Below are 13,869 nucleotides of genomic sequence, written 5' to 3'. Positions count from 1 at the left end.
GCTGAAAGCAGCCTCCACTATAGCCACAGATGTCCCTGATAACACTTTTGAGGACTCTTGGAATATTTTTAACCCCGAAGAAACCTTTTCTATTCCCTGTTATAGACCTGCACACCCAAAGCCTGTAGCACTTGGGCAGCTTCAGCATCTGTCGTGTGAGCTGAAAATAGATGATGGTAACCGTAGACGGTGTTTGGACAGCATGCTTAGCAGAGGATTTGCTCTGATATGTTCATCCTTGCTTGGAAGCCCGAAGGAAATGAAATTTGCTGTTTCGTGCTCCCTGGCCTGTGGTTTGTGGCTGATCTTTTCAGTACAAAATGTGCCCCAAATGGCCTGTTCTAGTTTGATCTCGTAAGTGAGGATTTACCCTGGAGGCTCTTCAGAATGTCCATAAAAAACAGAGAAGTTAGAGTTGAAAGAGAGTTCAGATAAATGTGGTTGGCTTCCTCATATTCCAGATTAGGAAATTGAGGTCCTAAGTCGTAAGGGCCCTCCTCCAGGTCACGTTTCCTAGACAGAGACTGTGCCCTACGGTTCAGGTGGCCTGACTTCTCCCAGAGACAGCACAGCACCTGGCTTCTGTGGGTCCACCTGCACTGGGACGAGGGTGAAGTCCGCTTTCCGAACCCAGCTTCTGCGTTGGGCATCCTTCCCCACCAGCGGGACCAGCTCTTTCCTCTTCTTCCCTCGAAATCGTGCACCTTCCTGTTTTAAAACTCCCTTCCAATCAAAATGGGAACAGAGTCAATACTATCATTTATACTTGCTGCTTAGCTGATTACATTTCATGTGAGTGAGCTTGTCAGTTGTTCCTCGGCCAAAGACCTGTTTTAAAAAAAAAAAAAAGACTTTCATACCTTCTTATTGGGTGGAAGATTGTGTTCATTCTCAAAGAGGAACGAGCATCAGTGAGCAGGTGGGGAGACCCAGTTAAAGCGAGGAGGGGTCCTAAAGATCACGTGGTAAAGCTGGCCCCGGAGTTAGTTCACTTGTCAGCCTTTTAAGGTTTTGACACGGGTGAGCCCACAGATTCACGGGTTCCTGATTCCCCAGGGAAGGCACTCCAGGGCCTGGAAATATACCCCCTGAAAGTATGTCCCACCTTGACCACACCCTGCCCCCCGTGTCCCCCCAGATCTGCTTTATTAGTGCTCGGCTCATAGGCCGCTCTCCTCCCTGCCTCCTCCCATCACCCTTTTCTTCTTTTTATCCGGTAGCACAGTGATGGTTCTGTTTCACTCCAACCCAGGGGTTCACAAGGTGTGCTCCCAAATGAGCAGCGTCCGCATCACCTGGGCTTTTGTGAGAAACGCTGATTCTTGGGCTGACCTCCAGACCTTCTGAGTTAGAAGCTTCGGAGGTGAGGCCCAGCCTTCTGGTTCAACAAGGCCTCCAGGTGACCTTAATGCAGGCTGTCCTTGGTATCCCTGCGCTCACCTTCTCTAGCTTGAATCTCTGCCTCAGTCTGCACATCACCTGGCTTGTATTTTTCACATTCCACTGAGGGGGGGGGCGGTGAGGGCATAAATTGAGCAATATTTTAGTTATTATCTCATGATCTTTTATACTTAATTTTTCTGTGTATTATTCTTTGTCTAAAATTGGCTCTGAGGGACTTCCCTGGCGGTCCAATGGTTAAGACTTCGCCTTCCAATGCAGGGGGTGTGGGTTCGATCCCTGGTCGGGGAGGTAAGATCCTACATGCCTTGCGGCCAAAAAGCCAAAACATAAAACAGAAACAATATTGTAACAAATTCAATAACGACTTTAAAAATGGTCCACATCAAAAAAACTTAAAAAAAAATAAAAAATAAAATAAAATCGTCTCTGATAATTTTTTTCCTCAGGAAGGAAGTTTGCAGTTTCCAACATTAAATATTTTGTTGGAATGCGGTGCAGTGTTTTTTTCAAGAGTGCATATGGTCTGGGTGTTAACCAAAGATGACTCACAAGGCTGTTGCAGACAGTGTCCAGGCCAGCTCTTTCATTAGTGATAAAAGTACTCCTTGGGCTTCCCTGGTGGCGCAGTGGTTGAGAATCTGCCTGCCAATGCAAGGGACACGGGTTCGAGCCCTGGTCTGGGAAGATCCCACATGCCGCGGAGCAGCTAGGCCCGTGAGCCACAATTACTGAGCCTGCGCGTCTGGAGCCTGTGCTCCGCAATGGGAGAGGCCGCGATAGTGAGAGGCCCGCGCACCGCGATGAAGAGTGGCCCCCGCTTGCCGCAACTGGAGAAAGCCCTCGCACAGAAACGAAGACCCAACACAGCCAAAAATAAATAAAAAAAAAAAAAAAAAAAAAAAAAAAGTACTCCTTGATAAAGTGCTAGATTAGCAGCAGCCTGTTTCCAGGCTGTCCTGCAATGGAGTTCAACAGATCAGGTCAGAGTCAGGAAGCCAAGGTTGAAGTTCCAGCTAGGAAAACATAGGCAGGTCACCTAATTTCTCTGTTTTCCCATCTGTAAAATGGTGATGTCGGGGAGGGCTTGAACTAGATGGCTGGAAGGTTCTTTCCAGTTAAAACAATTCAGTGATTTTAGTTATCAGTTTGGTTGACACTTTAGAAGAGGTGGGATTGGTTCTAGCAAACCCCACAGGAAGCAAAGCCTTGGTGTGCTTTCAGGGAGTGACTGAACACTCTCTCACCTTTGGTTCTCTCTGTCTTTACCCAAGAAGAAGGTACTTAGCAAAGAAGAACAGCCACGTCTCTCCAGTAGTTGCTAACCCACCCTGATTGTTCTGAGATTCACCCCCAGAGACATTAAGCAAATTTAGTGCAAAGTCCTGCATCCATACTGGAAAACAATGGTCAGCAACTGAGGACTGCATTTGTTCTAAAAAGCAACTGAAATGCATATTTAGTGGCATCTTGATGGTACGTCTGGCAAAATTTGACAATTATATATTATATAATAATAATAATAATAATAATAGCAGTAAGAGTTGACATTTATCAAGAGCCTGCTATGTGCCAAGCACTTTACATAGTCTCTCATCTAATCCTCACAGTATGAGACATACATTACTATTCCCATTTTATAGATGAGAAAGTTGAGGCACTGAGAAGTTGAATGCTTTGTCCAAAGTTATACAGTGAGTAACGGATATTGCTTGGATTTGAACCCCAGTCAGTCTGGTTTCACAGCTTGGCTATTAGTGAATGATGAATAGCCAGTGAGGAGGGCAGGAAGGGAATTTGCTAACTAATGGAACTGAGTCCCTATTCCTCCCTGAAAGCTCTACTTTCTTATTCCCCACTTGCTGCCACCTGAATAGTACCATTTATTGGCCCTGTGCTGGATCTTGGAGAACAGGGGTAAGGGAGGGACATAATGTTTGCCCCAGTTTGAGAACTACTATTCTAGGTGAAGAGCAAACCTCTTTGTTTCGGGAGGAAGGAGTCAGGATGCAGCATCCTCTCATTACAGAGGGGTACGATGGGGCCAGGGGGCCAGAACCAGAAGCAGCCACCAAGCAGTACGAGTGCTGCCTGGTCCTTTACCAAGACAGCAAGGATTGGTTGACTCAGTAACGAGTACTGGTCCTGTAAGTCACTCTGTGTCCTCAGTGCGTTCCACAAACCTTTCTGGGCTTGTTTCTTCACCTGTAAAATGGCAGTTAGAGGCCTGATTCTGCTAGATATGGTACGTAAACAAATAATGACCTGTTTGGAAAAAATCTTGGCGCTTCTTGGGAAGGCGCATTGTAAGTGGGAAGAGCACCTTTCTTCTGACTCATCAGAGGAAGAGATCCGAGCTGGAGGTTGATGCTATTGTTCTTTATTCCTTGGAAATGGACACCTCCTAGAAAAAAGCACACATGGAGGAAGAAGTCAGTGAAAATCTCAGGTCTAATGAGATAAGGAAGGCTGACTTAGGGACCTTCCTGTCTTGACCCTGTATTTACATCTTATCTCAAGGATGAGATGAGGGATTTTAAAGGGCCTCATGAGCTTTTATGCGCATGTCATTGAAAAGTGTTTGTTATATGTTCCGCGTGAACTGATGCTGACTCTCTGGGATGGTGTAACTTACCGTGTCCATTTCCACCCCCCCCCCGCCCCCCCCAGGTGTGTCATCTTAATTATACAACATTGGCTCAGTGCAAACATGAAGACAATGTGATGACTGCTTTTGTAGGCGCGTCTGTGATCCCCGTCTGTATTTATGTGGTAGTATCTGTGTGATGTATAAATTGCATGAATTTTCACCTTACCATGGCACTTTAGCATACCTAGAATGTTTTCTCCTTCTTGGCCTATATGAGCATAAAATGGGCAGAAGACAGGTGCTTCTATTTAAAGTTTGATGGCATGGAAATCTCTCTAAACATAGAAATCAGAAGATCTGGGTTCAAATCCTAACCCTACTCTTTATTAAAAATGTGACTTGAGTACGTCACTGTAATTTTTCTGAGCCTGCTTCCTTATCTGTCACATGAGTATGACAAGGCCTGCCTGATTCACGGGGATATTGTTAGGCTCAGTTCTGATAGTGTTCGGTTCTGTTCAGATGTAAAGTATTACTGTTATTATTTCTCCTAATGCTCCTTCGTCATGATTTCAAATACAGCACGTGATATGTGAGACTTGGAATCAAGCATGCTTCCTTCCTCGGTGTGTTTACCATCTCGATTCATTGGGGTGACAAGACACACAGCCTACATGGGACTTTGCTTTGTACTGACTTGACGTGAGCCCTGGAAGGGCTCTGTGTAGAACTTATGACTTAGACTTTGTTCCTGATTCATATAGCCATTGCTTACTACCCTCCTGAAAAGGAGTCTTACTGATGGAACATTTGACATTAACACTATAGAAGGTGGTTACTGAAGCTTTCTGCATAGTGTGTGTATATGTGTGTGTGTGTGTGTGTGTGTGTGTGTGTGTGTGCGCGCGCGCGCGCGCGCTCAGTCTGAGACCAATTCCTTCTGGCTCTCCAGAATCACATGTACTCTGTTTATATTAACCAGTTCTGCACTCTCCTTACTACCACTGTCTGTATTGTTCTGTTGTTCTCATCAGGCTGAGAGAATTCAATCATCTTCTTGAAGCAAAGCTACTTGAAATGTCTATTACGATCCTTTCACATAAAAGTATACATATATAACCATACATATGGACATAATAGATTTTTGCAAGAATACATAAGCAACTATCCATACTGGGTTCCTTTGAAAAGTGGGGGTCAAGGAAAATTTCAAACCCATCCCAAAGTAATAAATACAATAGTGCAGCAAACTCCTGTGCACCCATCTCCTAGCTTCAACAAGTATCAGTTCATCACCAGTAACCCAGCTTTGGGTTATACATATTTGAAGTTTTTTAATCTACCAGGAGCATACATTAGTTTGATAATTTGGAATTTTAATTATAAAATAAATCCAAACATGAAAAGGAAATGCAGTGTGTTAGGTTTCATTTGTTCCTGTCTTTTTTCTCATCCTTTTAGATTCAGGGCCTTTCAAGGGTAGGTGATTTAGAGTGATTTTCTGTAAGTTCTCCGATCCCCAGGGACAGATATTGGCTGTTGCTGAACATCTGGAAGGGACAATAGCTTTGGTTTAAAGCACATCTATGTCAGTGCTGTTGCCCAAATCACAAGGCTCACACTGTCAGCCCCACTGTTCAGCCTGCTGTGTTTTTTAATTAAACTGTTTACTTCAGCTGAGCTTTATGACGCTGTTTTTAAATGAGAATGTGTGGTTTCTGTCCCCCTTTTGTTCCCTGAGTCCTGCAACCTGCTGCAGTTTTCTACCAGCTATCTTTTGAAAAACAATTTCTGCGTTTCTTTTCCTGTGGACAGTAATTTCTTCAGGATTATTAACACCCTGCACTCGGTAGTGTTTGTTCTCCTAGGGCTGGAAGAGGAAATTGTCGGATGCAATTTCAGCAGCTGGTTCGCTGGCCACGAATAGAATATTACAGAATCACCTTGACTCTAAAGCCTGTGAACCAGCTGTCTGAAATGAATGACGGGAAGGCGGTTTTTGTATTTAAATTCCTTGGCCAGTGGTGTCGAAAATGTAGCTAAAACAGAGATGATTATTTTTCCCAGGGGTTCAATGTGGATCGATGTGCACCTATGTTATTCAGAAGACTCTTCTGCCCTATGCACCTCAAGGCTGAGGACATGGTATGCGCTAACTGGTTTTTCACATCCATGAGGCTCTATCCCCTGTGCTAGTACTAGGCACTAGAATTGCAAAATCAGATAAACAACTCTCCCTTAGCATCCTTCGCTTCGTCTAGTTGTAATACAGTGGGATGAATTCTTTACTAGTGGCTGTAAAATATTGTGGGAGAGCAGAGGAGTGAAGGTTGTTTTCTGGCTTTGGAAGGCTGAGAAAATGTTCACGAGGAGGTGCCTTTTAAGCTGAAGAGCAAGTAGAATTTTTTTTTAATTATTGCAGGCAGGAGGAGGGAGCGTTCTGAGCAGAGGAGTCTCTGTCTTGAGCAGGGGCCTGGAGGGTGATGGAGAAGAATCCGGGACATCCAGACTCTAAGACAGGCACGCTTGTGATTGGAGGTGAGAGAGGGCGAGGAAGCTTGGGAGGCGGCCTGGGGTCAAGGTGAAGGCCTCCCTAGAGCCTGGGTAGGTGAAGTTATTTTGGATCCAGGTAGTCAAGGCTTTTACAGCCACCTGAAAGGATTGGTCCTGTTCTGATTATTATTAGAGTGTATGTAGCTTGGAAGAAGAACTGGAAAACTCTAATGAACCAAGGCGCTCCAGGGTCAGGTGTCTCTTGCTGTCTCTCATTTGTGGCTTCAGGGCTCTTTCTCCTGCCCTCTGGCTACCTGGAGCTGGCCTGCCTCACCACTCCCCCCTCCTTCCTGGTTGCCCAGTTTCCTCAGTGTCTTGTAATACTGAGGATTTTTAACCTGTGTTCTAAAAACTCCATGTAGATGGTCTGGGGGATGTGGAGGGTATACATGGGAGAACCAAATGGGAAAACCAGGGAACATCCTGGACCTGGGAGCCCTACCCGCTTTTAGCCAGGGCACTCCACATTGCTCTGTTTTCTACATTGACTCCTAGGTAAGTTCCACTTGAAAAAAGTGTCCCAGCACAAATAGGGTTTGAAAACTTCAGCTCTAGTTTAAATCTTGGATGGAGCCATTCTGCTTGGCTTAGCTAATTACTGTCACTTGAACTGGGTAGAATCTTGTGGCCTTGGTGCCCTCATTGAACTGCTGGTGGGCGTGTGCAGGGGCCTCTGTAAGTCAAGGGCTCTTCCAGGCAGGCGCCGCCCTGTGCAAAGAGAACAGGCACGGGGTGTTTGAACCCTGCCTGGTGTGGGTAAGGTGTGGAAGGCAGTTTTGAATCGAAGGGGCTGTTGAGCATGGCAGACAAGGTGACTGACTGACGTGTCCAGGCAACACACCATGTTTAAAAGTATGGCTTTCAGCCCCAGTTCAGTATCTTACAGAGTCTTTCTAGAGAATGCTATTCCATGAGAGGCTCAACTATGCAAAATTTCTGTTTTTCCACAAGACTTTGAAATATTGCCTATCCTTCTTGGTGATCTCCATGCATATTAGTGTATTAAGTGTTGTGGAAATTTGTAAGCAGTAACTTGAGTTCAAATAAACGGAAATGCTTTTTTTTTAAAAAAAAAACACATATACATAGGAATTCCCTGGTGGTCCAGTGGTTAGGACTCCACGCTTTCACTGCTGAGTCCCTGGTCGGGAAACTAAGATCCCACAAGCCACACAGCGCAGCCAAAATAAACAAACAAACAAACAAACCACATTTACATTCACACAACAGGGATTAAAACTTTGGAAATTGATTGCCCTAGAAATGAAAGCATATAAATAGTTATTTTACAAAAGATGAATTCCATGATATTAGATGTTTACTAAGTTGTGGGGTGGGAACTCCCACTTTTTTAGTGAGAAGCCTCCCTACCTTTTAGAAAGGGGTGTCATTTCTCTTAGTGCCCCTGTGTATTTTTATTTGTTCACCAAATATTTATTAAGTACCCAGTGCTAGGCAAAACACTTGGTTATTTAGAGTATGAAAATTCTTACCTCTTTATTGGGATAGATTTTCTGGAATATATAATTTTTAATGCTCATTTTTAGAATTCTGTGTCTCTGACTATCAAAGAAAAACAGAAGGTAGCACAGTTATTGAACATTTTTAACCCCTGGTAACATGTCTAAAAAGATCAAGTTCCATGCTACCTCTCAGATTCAAAGTTCTTTCCCCTCCATCATATTTCTGCTCAGTTTTCTAAACATGGAAATACACCAGGTCCTTGTGGGGCTGCAGGGGTAGTGACCAGAGCTTCTTACTGTGCAGGGTGGGAATCGGAGGGAATCAAGTATGCTTAAGAATTAGCACCAAGCTCAGGGTTGACAGGATAGTAACTGAAAGGTTCTGTTCTGTAGTAATTAAAGTTAAACATTACCTAATACATTTTTTTTTTAAGTTGGAAAATTTACAGGAGCTGAAACTTGTCTCTTGGCTCATAACATATTCCTCCTCCACCAAATTATATGGTAGCTTATTGCACATTTCAATTTCTAAATAAATTGGTCTTCATTATTCTTAGATTCCTGACAGACATCCCGTCTAAGAATTAATGTTTTGCATTCTGCCACTTGGAGCATGTTAAACAAATTACTCAGTGTCTTTGTCACTGAATTAATTAGAGGGATTCATGTGATGACTTTAGCGCACCGATGTGAATGTGGTTTGTTTTTTTTTTAATTAGGGCTCATTTATTTTTTTATTAATAATTACACCTCTACTTTGGTATCATTTGTGGCTTTAATATTACAAGCCTCGGGGAATTGTCGTGAGGGTTAATGCCAATAAAGCAGTCAAAACTGTGCCTGGCACATAGTAAGGGCTCAAATGCTATCTTTGTTCTTACTAATGAGCTTTGTGACAGTGTGACGAGGCAATCAGGGTAGATACCGTTACCCTCGTTTTACCGGTGCAGACGCTCAGAAGTTTGGTCATCTGGAATTACTGGCAGTGTCAAGATGAGAGCCAAGCCCTGTGTCCCTGACCGTCCTCATCACTGACGTTTTAGGGTTTAGTATTTCAACGTGTGAATTTGTGGAAGATGCAAACATTCAGGCTGTAGCAGTTAAGTCAGCTCATGTGAAAATGCTTAGTACGATACTGAGCATACAGTAGCAACTGCATTAAAATGGTTCTTTTCTTTCTATGCAGTTTATATCTGTAAGGACTCCCATCTCTCTTCTCCTCTCCCTTCCCCCAGCGGGGCCCTTCATCCCCAGACCGCTCAGGAGCCTCTTTGGCAATTGGTGGTTGTCTTACTCAGGCTCCCATAACCAAGTATCACTGACTGAGTGGCTTAAACAACAGAAATTTACTTTCTCACAGTTCTGGAGGCTAAAAATCTGAGATCAAGGTGTTGGCAGGATTGGTTTTTCGGAGGCCTCTCTCCTTGCTTTGTAGACGGCGCCTTCCTCATGTCTTCACATGATCTTCCCTCCGCATGTCTGTGTCCTAATCTCCACTTCTTTATTTTTAAGGTGTTCATTGTTTTTATCTTTTTTAAAAAAAATTATTTATTTTATTTTTGGCTGCGTTGGGTCTTCATTGATGCACACAGCCTTTCTCTAGTTGCGGCGAGCGGGCTTCTCATTGTGGTGGCTTCTCTTGCTGTGGAGCACAGGCTCTAGGTGCACAGGCTTCAGTAGTTGCGGTGCACGGGCTCAGTAGTTGTGGCGCACGGGCTTAGTTGCTCCACGGCACGTGGGATCTTCCCGGACCAGGGCTTGAACCCGCGTCCCCTGCATTGGCAGGCGGATTCTCAACCACTGTGCCACCAGGGAAGCCCAATCTCTACTTCTTATAAGGACACTACTCCTCTTGGATGAGGGCCTACCCTAATGACCTCATTTTAAGGTAATTACCTTTTAAAAGACCCTAACTCCAATACAGTCACATTCTGAAGTACCAGGGATTAGGGCCTCAACATATGAATTTCAGAGGAACCCAGTTCAGCCTATAACAGTGGTCTAGCAAGGAAGAGCATCTAGGCCTCAGTTCCAGCCCAGTATGCTCCCAACTCATAATCACAACCCTTGGGCTATCAAAATGCATTAAATTCCATTCAGTGCACTCTGTTCAAAAAACAGGCAGGAGTAGGACCTAGTTCCTTCCTTAGGAAATGGAAGAAAGGTAGATGGGACCTGTTATGTGTCAGGTACTGTACTGGGTTGCTGGTGCTTAACAGACATTATGCCCCAAATCTCAACATCGCCAAGGACAGGGTAGGCGTAGTTGCCTCCATTTTACAGAGGAAAAAAGAGGCATTAAGTCACTTGCCCAGGTCACATGGTTACTGTGTGATTTACTCAGTCAATCCCATTTCTCAACAACATTGAGATGATGATGTAAGAAGCATAGGAGTCACGTGGGTTGAATAGGAAGAAAACTTACCTCCTGTTTCACCAAATTCAATCCTTCCCTTGAGAATTAAAAAGTAAACGTAAGGCTGATAAAAGAAAGGAAGACAAATGGAAGAAACTTTTTCTTTTAAAGGCAGGTTTAAGACTCTTTTGGAAAAAAGTCACTGGGTTCTGAAGAGAGCCAGGGAAGACTCTGTGTCAACTACTTTTCTCCAGAATAATCTGGCAGCCTGTAAATAAGTTGTATTTGTCCAACAGCTTTTATCCATCTCTTCTGGATTCTTCAGTTATCCCTCCCTAGCAAGAGGCAACATGATGTGGCAGTTGGAAAGCCAGACTCTAAAGTGAGACCATCGGGGTTCAAATCTCACTTTCACTACTTGTTAGCTGTGTGACAAGTCACCTAATCTCTCTGAGGCCTCAGTTCTCTTTGCTGTTAAAAAAAAAAAATGGAGAGAGTAATAATGACTTCTAATGAGGTTGTTTTGAGCATTAGGTGATTTAATCTATGTAAAGAGCCTCACAAAAGGATTAGCTGTTGCCCCTAGGAAAACGAGGCCAGCAAGGGCAAGGATCTTGCCCATTTTCCGATGTATGTCTCTAATGCTTGGAAGTGCCTGATGGGCAGGTGGTAGACCCTCATTCATATTTGTTATGTGACCGAGTGAATTCAAATATGGTGGATCCTGAGCAGTCCATGATGAAGAGGAAGTACCTCGTTTCAGCAAGTTTCTAGAATCTTGTTCGTTAGTTGGTTGAAACCATAAGCCCGCTGATGGAGAGAGAGAGAAGGGAGTGAGACAGAGTAGGGGTGAGAAAGCTTTTCTCAGTCTCCTGAGTGACAGGAGAGTTCTAGGTTGTCCGTGGTTGGGTTTCCCTCCCCTTTACCTGTATCATCTCTAGGTCTGTGGGTGGAATCACTTCCTGGGGCCTCTGGGCTCTGACAGTATGGAAATCACCCACTGACATAAAGGTATTTGGTTGGCACTCTGATGCCTCTCAGGCTTCCATTTTGTACTGTTCTCTGGGATTGGCTTAATGATAATGTGTTATCAAAATTCCTCAACTGATTGCCAAATTTTCTTTCCAGGCTCAGGCTGCATGAAGAAAAGGTTATTAAAGATAGGCGACATCATCTCAAAACCTACCCAAACTGTTTTGTTGCGAAAGAACTGATTGACTGGCTGATTGAACACAAAGAGGCTTCTGACAGAGAGACGGCAATTAAACTCATGCAGAAATTAGCAGACCGGGGCATTATTCATCACGGTGAGTGAGGTGGCGACAGTCAAGGTAACTTGAGACGAAACAAAGGCCTATATCTTCTATTTCAGATATGAACCCACCCATTTAAGAAATAAACATTTTACTTTGTCTCTTGTATACCTCTCCCCAATTACATTCCCTTCCTTCTTCCAAGACACATTTGGGTTTATTTCCTTGGACTTGTTTATATTTTTTCCTTTCTGTAGATGCATCTCTTAGCACTGTAACATACTGTTTTAAATGTTTTAAGTCATTATAGAGAGGCATGTTTATTCTTTTGCAACTTGATCAACTTGCTGTTTGTGGGATTCACTCATGTTGATAGTGTATCTTGTTTGCTCATTTTCGCTGCAGTGTATGCCATCACACCTTTATCCATTCTACTCATAGACATTTAAGTTGTTTCCAAGTTTTTGCTGTTACTCTCAGTGGTTCAGTGAACATTCATGAACATGCCTCCTTGAAATCTCTAATCCTGGCCAAGACCTTCGCATGCTGTTATTCTCTTGGGCTGGAATGCCCTCTGTCTGCATTTCTGCTTGTTTTCTACTCATTCTTCAGGTCTCCACTTACATTCAAACTCTTCAGAGACGTGTACATTCCCCGAAGCTGGGGTACCGGGTGCTCCTTTGGGCTCCCACTGAATATCTCCTCAGCTCTTTCATAGCCTGATCACGCCATATTTTAATTACATGTCGGCATTTCTTATAATCTCGCTAGATTTCATATTCTTTGAGGCTGATGCCTACCCCAATAACATGCTCAAGAAGAGTTTGTAGAAAGAATGATGAATTGAATTTTGTGACTCTTTTAACAGATGATGATGATTATGATGATGATAGCTAATGAAACTGAGCACTTTTCTGTGCCAGGTACTGTGCTAAATAGTTTACTGTGTATTAAATCGTAGAGTAGTGTGCTTGAGAAATTAGGTAATAAAACAAATCTTAATTAGCATCTTCCTTCATTTGAGTAATTAAATAAGAGGTATTTTTTTCTTATTTGCCTCTCTGTGTATATTGTCTTTCAGTGTGTGATGAGCATAAGGAATTCAAGGATGTCAAACTCTTCTATCGCTTTAGAAAGGATGACGGCACCTTCCCATTGGACAACGAAGTGAAGGCCTTCATGAGAGGACAGAGGCTGTATGAGAAGTAAGTTCTGTAATCTTGTAGTGAGAAGCAGGCCTATTTCAGTCTTTCATCATTTTGACTTCAGCCTGGCTCTTCCACGTGGAATGGTTACATAACTGTTCCTTTTAATATGAGAAAACTCTATCACTCACTTGCTTTTCTCTTTACCAGAAATTGAGTTGATTTCATAAGATTCTTAATAAAGAATTTGTTTAAATAGTATTTTCTACATTTAAGTCTATTTAACAAAACTCCAGAAGTGAACACAGCAGGTTGGCACTGAATGTTTGCCATCAAGTGATGCAGTTGCCAGTTCTCTTTTAAGTATTTCAAGTATCTTCTAGTATTTAACTTAGAAGTTTAGTCTTTTAAATGGCTAGAGAAGCAGTGTCAAGTACAGGGGAAGTTCAAGTTCAGGTCAAGAGATGCATAGTGAGAGAACTTCAGATAGCAGGGTGGTCAAAGAGGAATAACCTCTCAGCTCTTTGTAACAGATGAATATACTGTGGCCCAGGAGTATTTGGTTGGTGGACATTGAATCTCCCAGTTGGTTTGTCTCTGAGCTGATCTGCTATTTCCGTGGTCCCTTTCTCACCCTACCTTCCTTGTTTTTTTCAGGGCAACCATTCGAGAAAGGAGTGCAGGGGCAATGGCACCCTTTCTTTAACTCTGACTGCCTTTCAAAACATGTATTTATAACATAAAAGAGCCTACTCTATAAGTGGGATGGTGCCTGAGGGAGCTGCACCTGGGTGGTCAAATTAAATAGCGGATGGTTAAGAGCCAGAGAGGGTTTGAGTTCTAGCCCCGTTACCTTACCTTTGTAAACCTCAATGTCCTCTTTTATGACATGGGAGTGGGTGATAGCACCTCCCTCCTAAGGTGTTTAGTGCTGTCCTGGGAATTAAAAGAATAAACTGTGTCAAGTACTTAAATAGTTGGTTCAGTAACTCTGCTAAGTTGTCAGACCCCATGGAGGATAGCCATTTCAGATATTAACATGACACTGATGACTGTCCTTGATTCTGTCTGTCCTGTGTTCTACCTCTGTCCCAGTTCTGTTCACTTC

At 43.4% G+C, this 13,869-nt stretch overlaps 1 protein-coding gene across 4 annotated transcripts in view; it reads left to right on the top strand.

Moving 5' to 3' along the window:
- Window positions 1–13,869, top strand: part of DEPTOR (DEP domain containing MTOR interacting protein) — a 175,501-nt gene that overhangs the window by 27,197 nt on the left and 134,435 nt on the right. For all 4 annotated transcript variants that reach the window (XM_059901398.1, XM_059901400.1, XM_059901399.1 and 1 more), the window contains 2 exons: window positions 11,492–11,670; window positions 12,698–12,821. In XM_059901398.1, the coding sequence (XP_059757381.1) occupies window positions 11,492–11,670; window positions 12,698–12,821 (303 nt within the window). The remainder of the gene's footprint in view (window positions 1–11,491; window positions 11,671–12,697; window positions 12,822–13,869) is intronic.

The sequence above is a fragment of the Balaenoptera ricei genome, chromosome 17, assembly GCF_028023285.1.
Source record: "Balaenoptera ricei isolate mBalRic1 chromosome 17, mBalRic1.hap2, whole genome shotgun sequence".
Taxonomy (NCBI): Eukaryota; Metazoa; Chordata; class Mammalia; order Artiodactyla; family Balaenopteridae; genus Balaenoptera; species Balaenoptera ricei.
The sequence above is the reverse complement of the archived record's forward strand: the minus strand, read 5'-3'. Positions and strand labels throughout refer to the sequence as shown.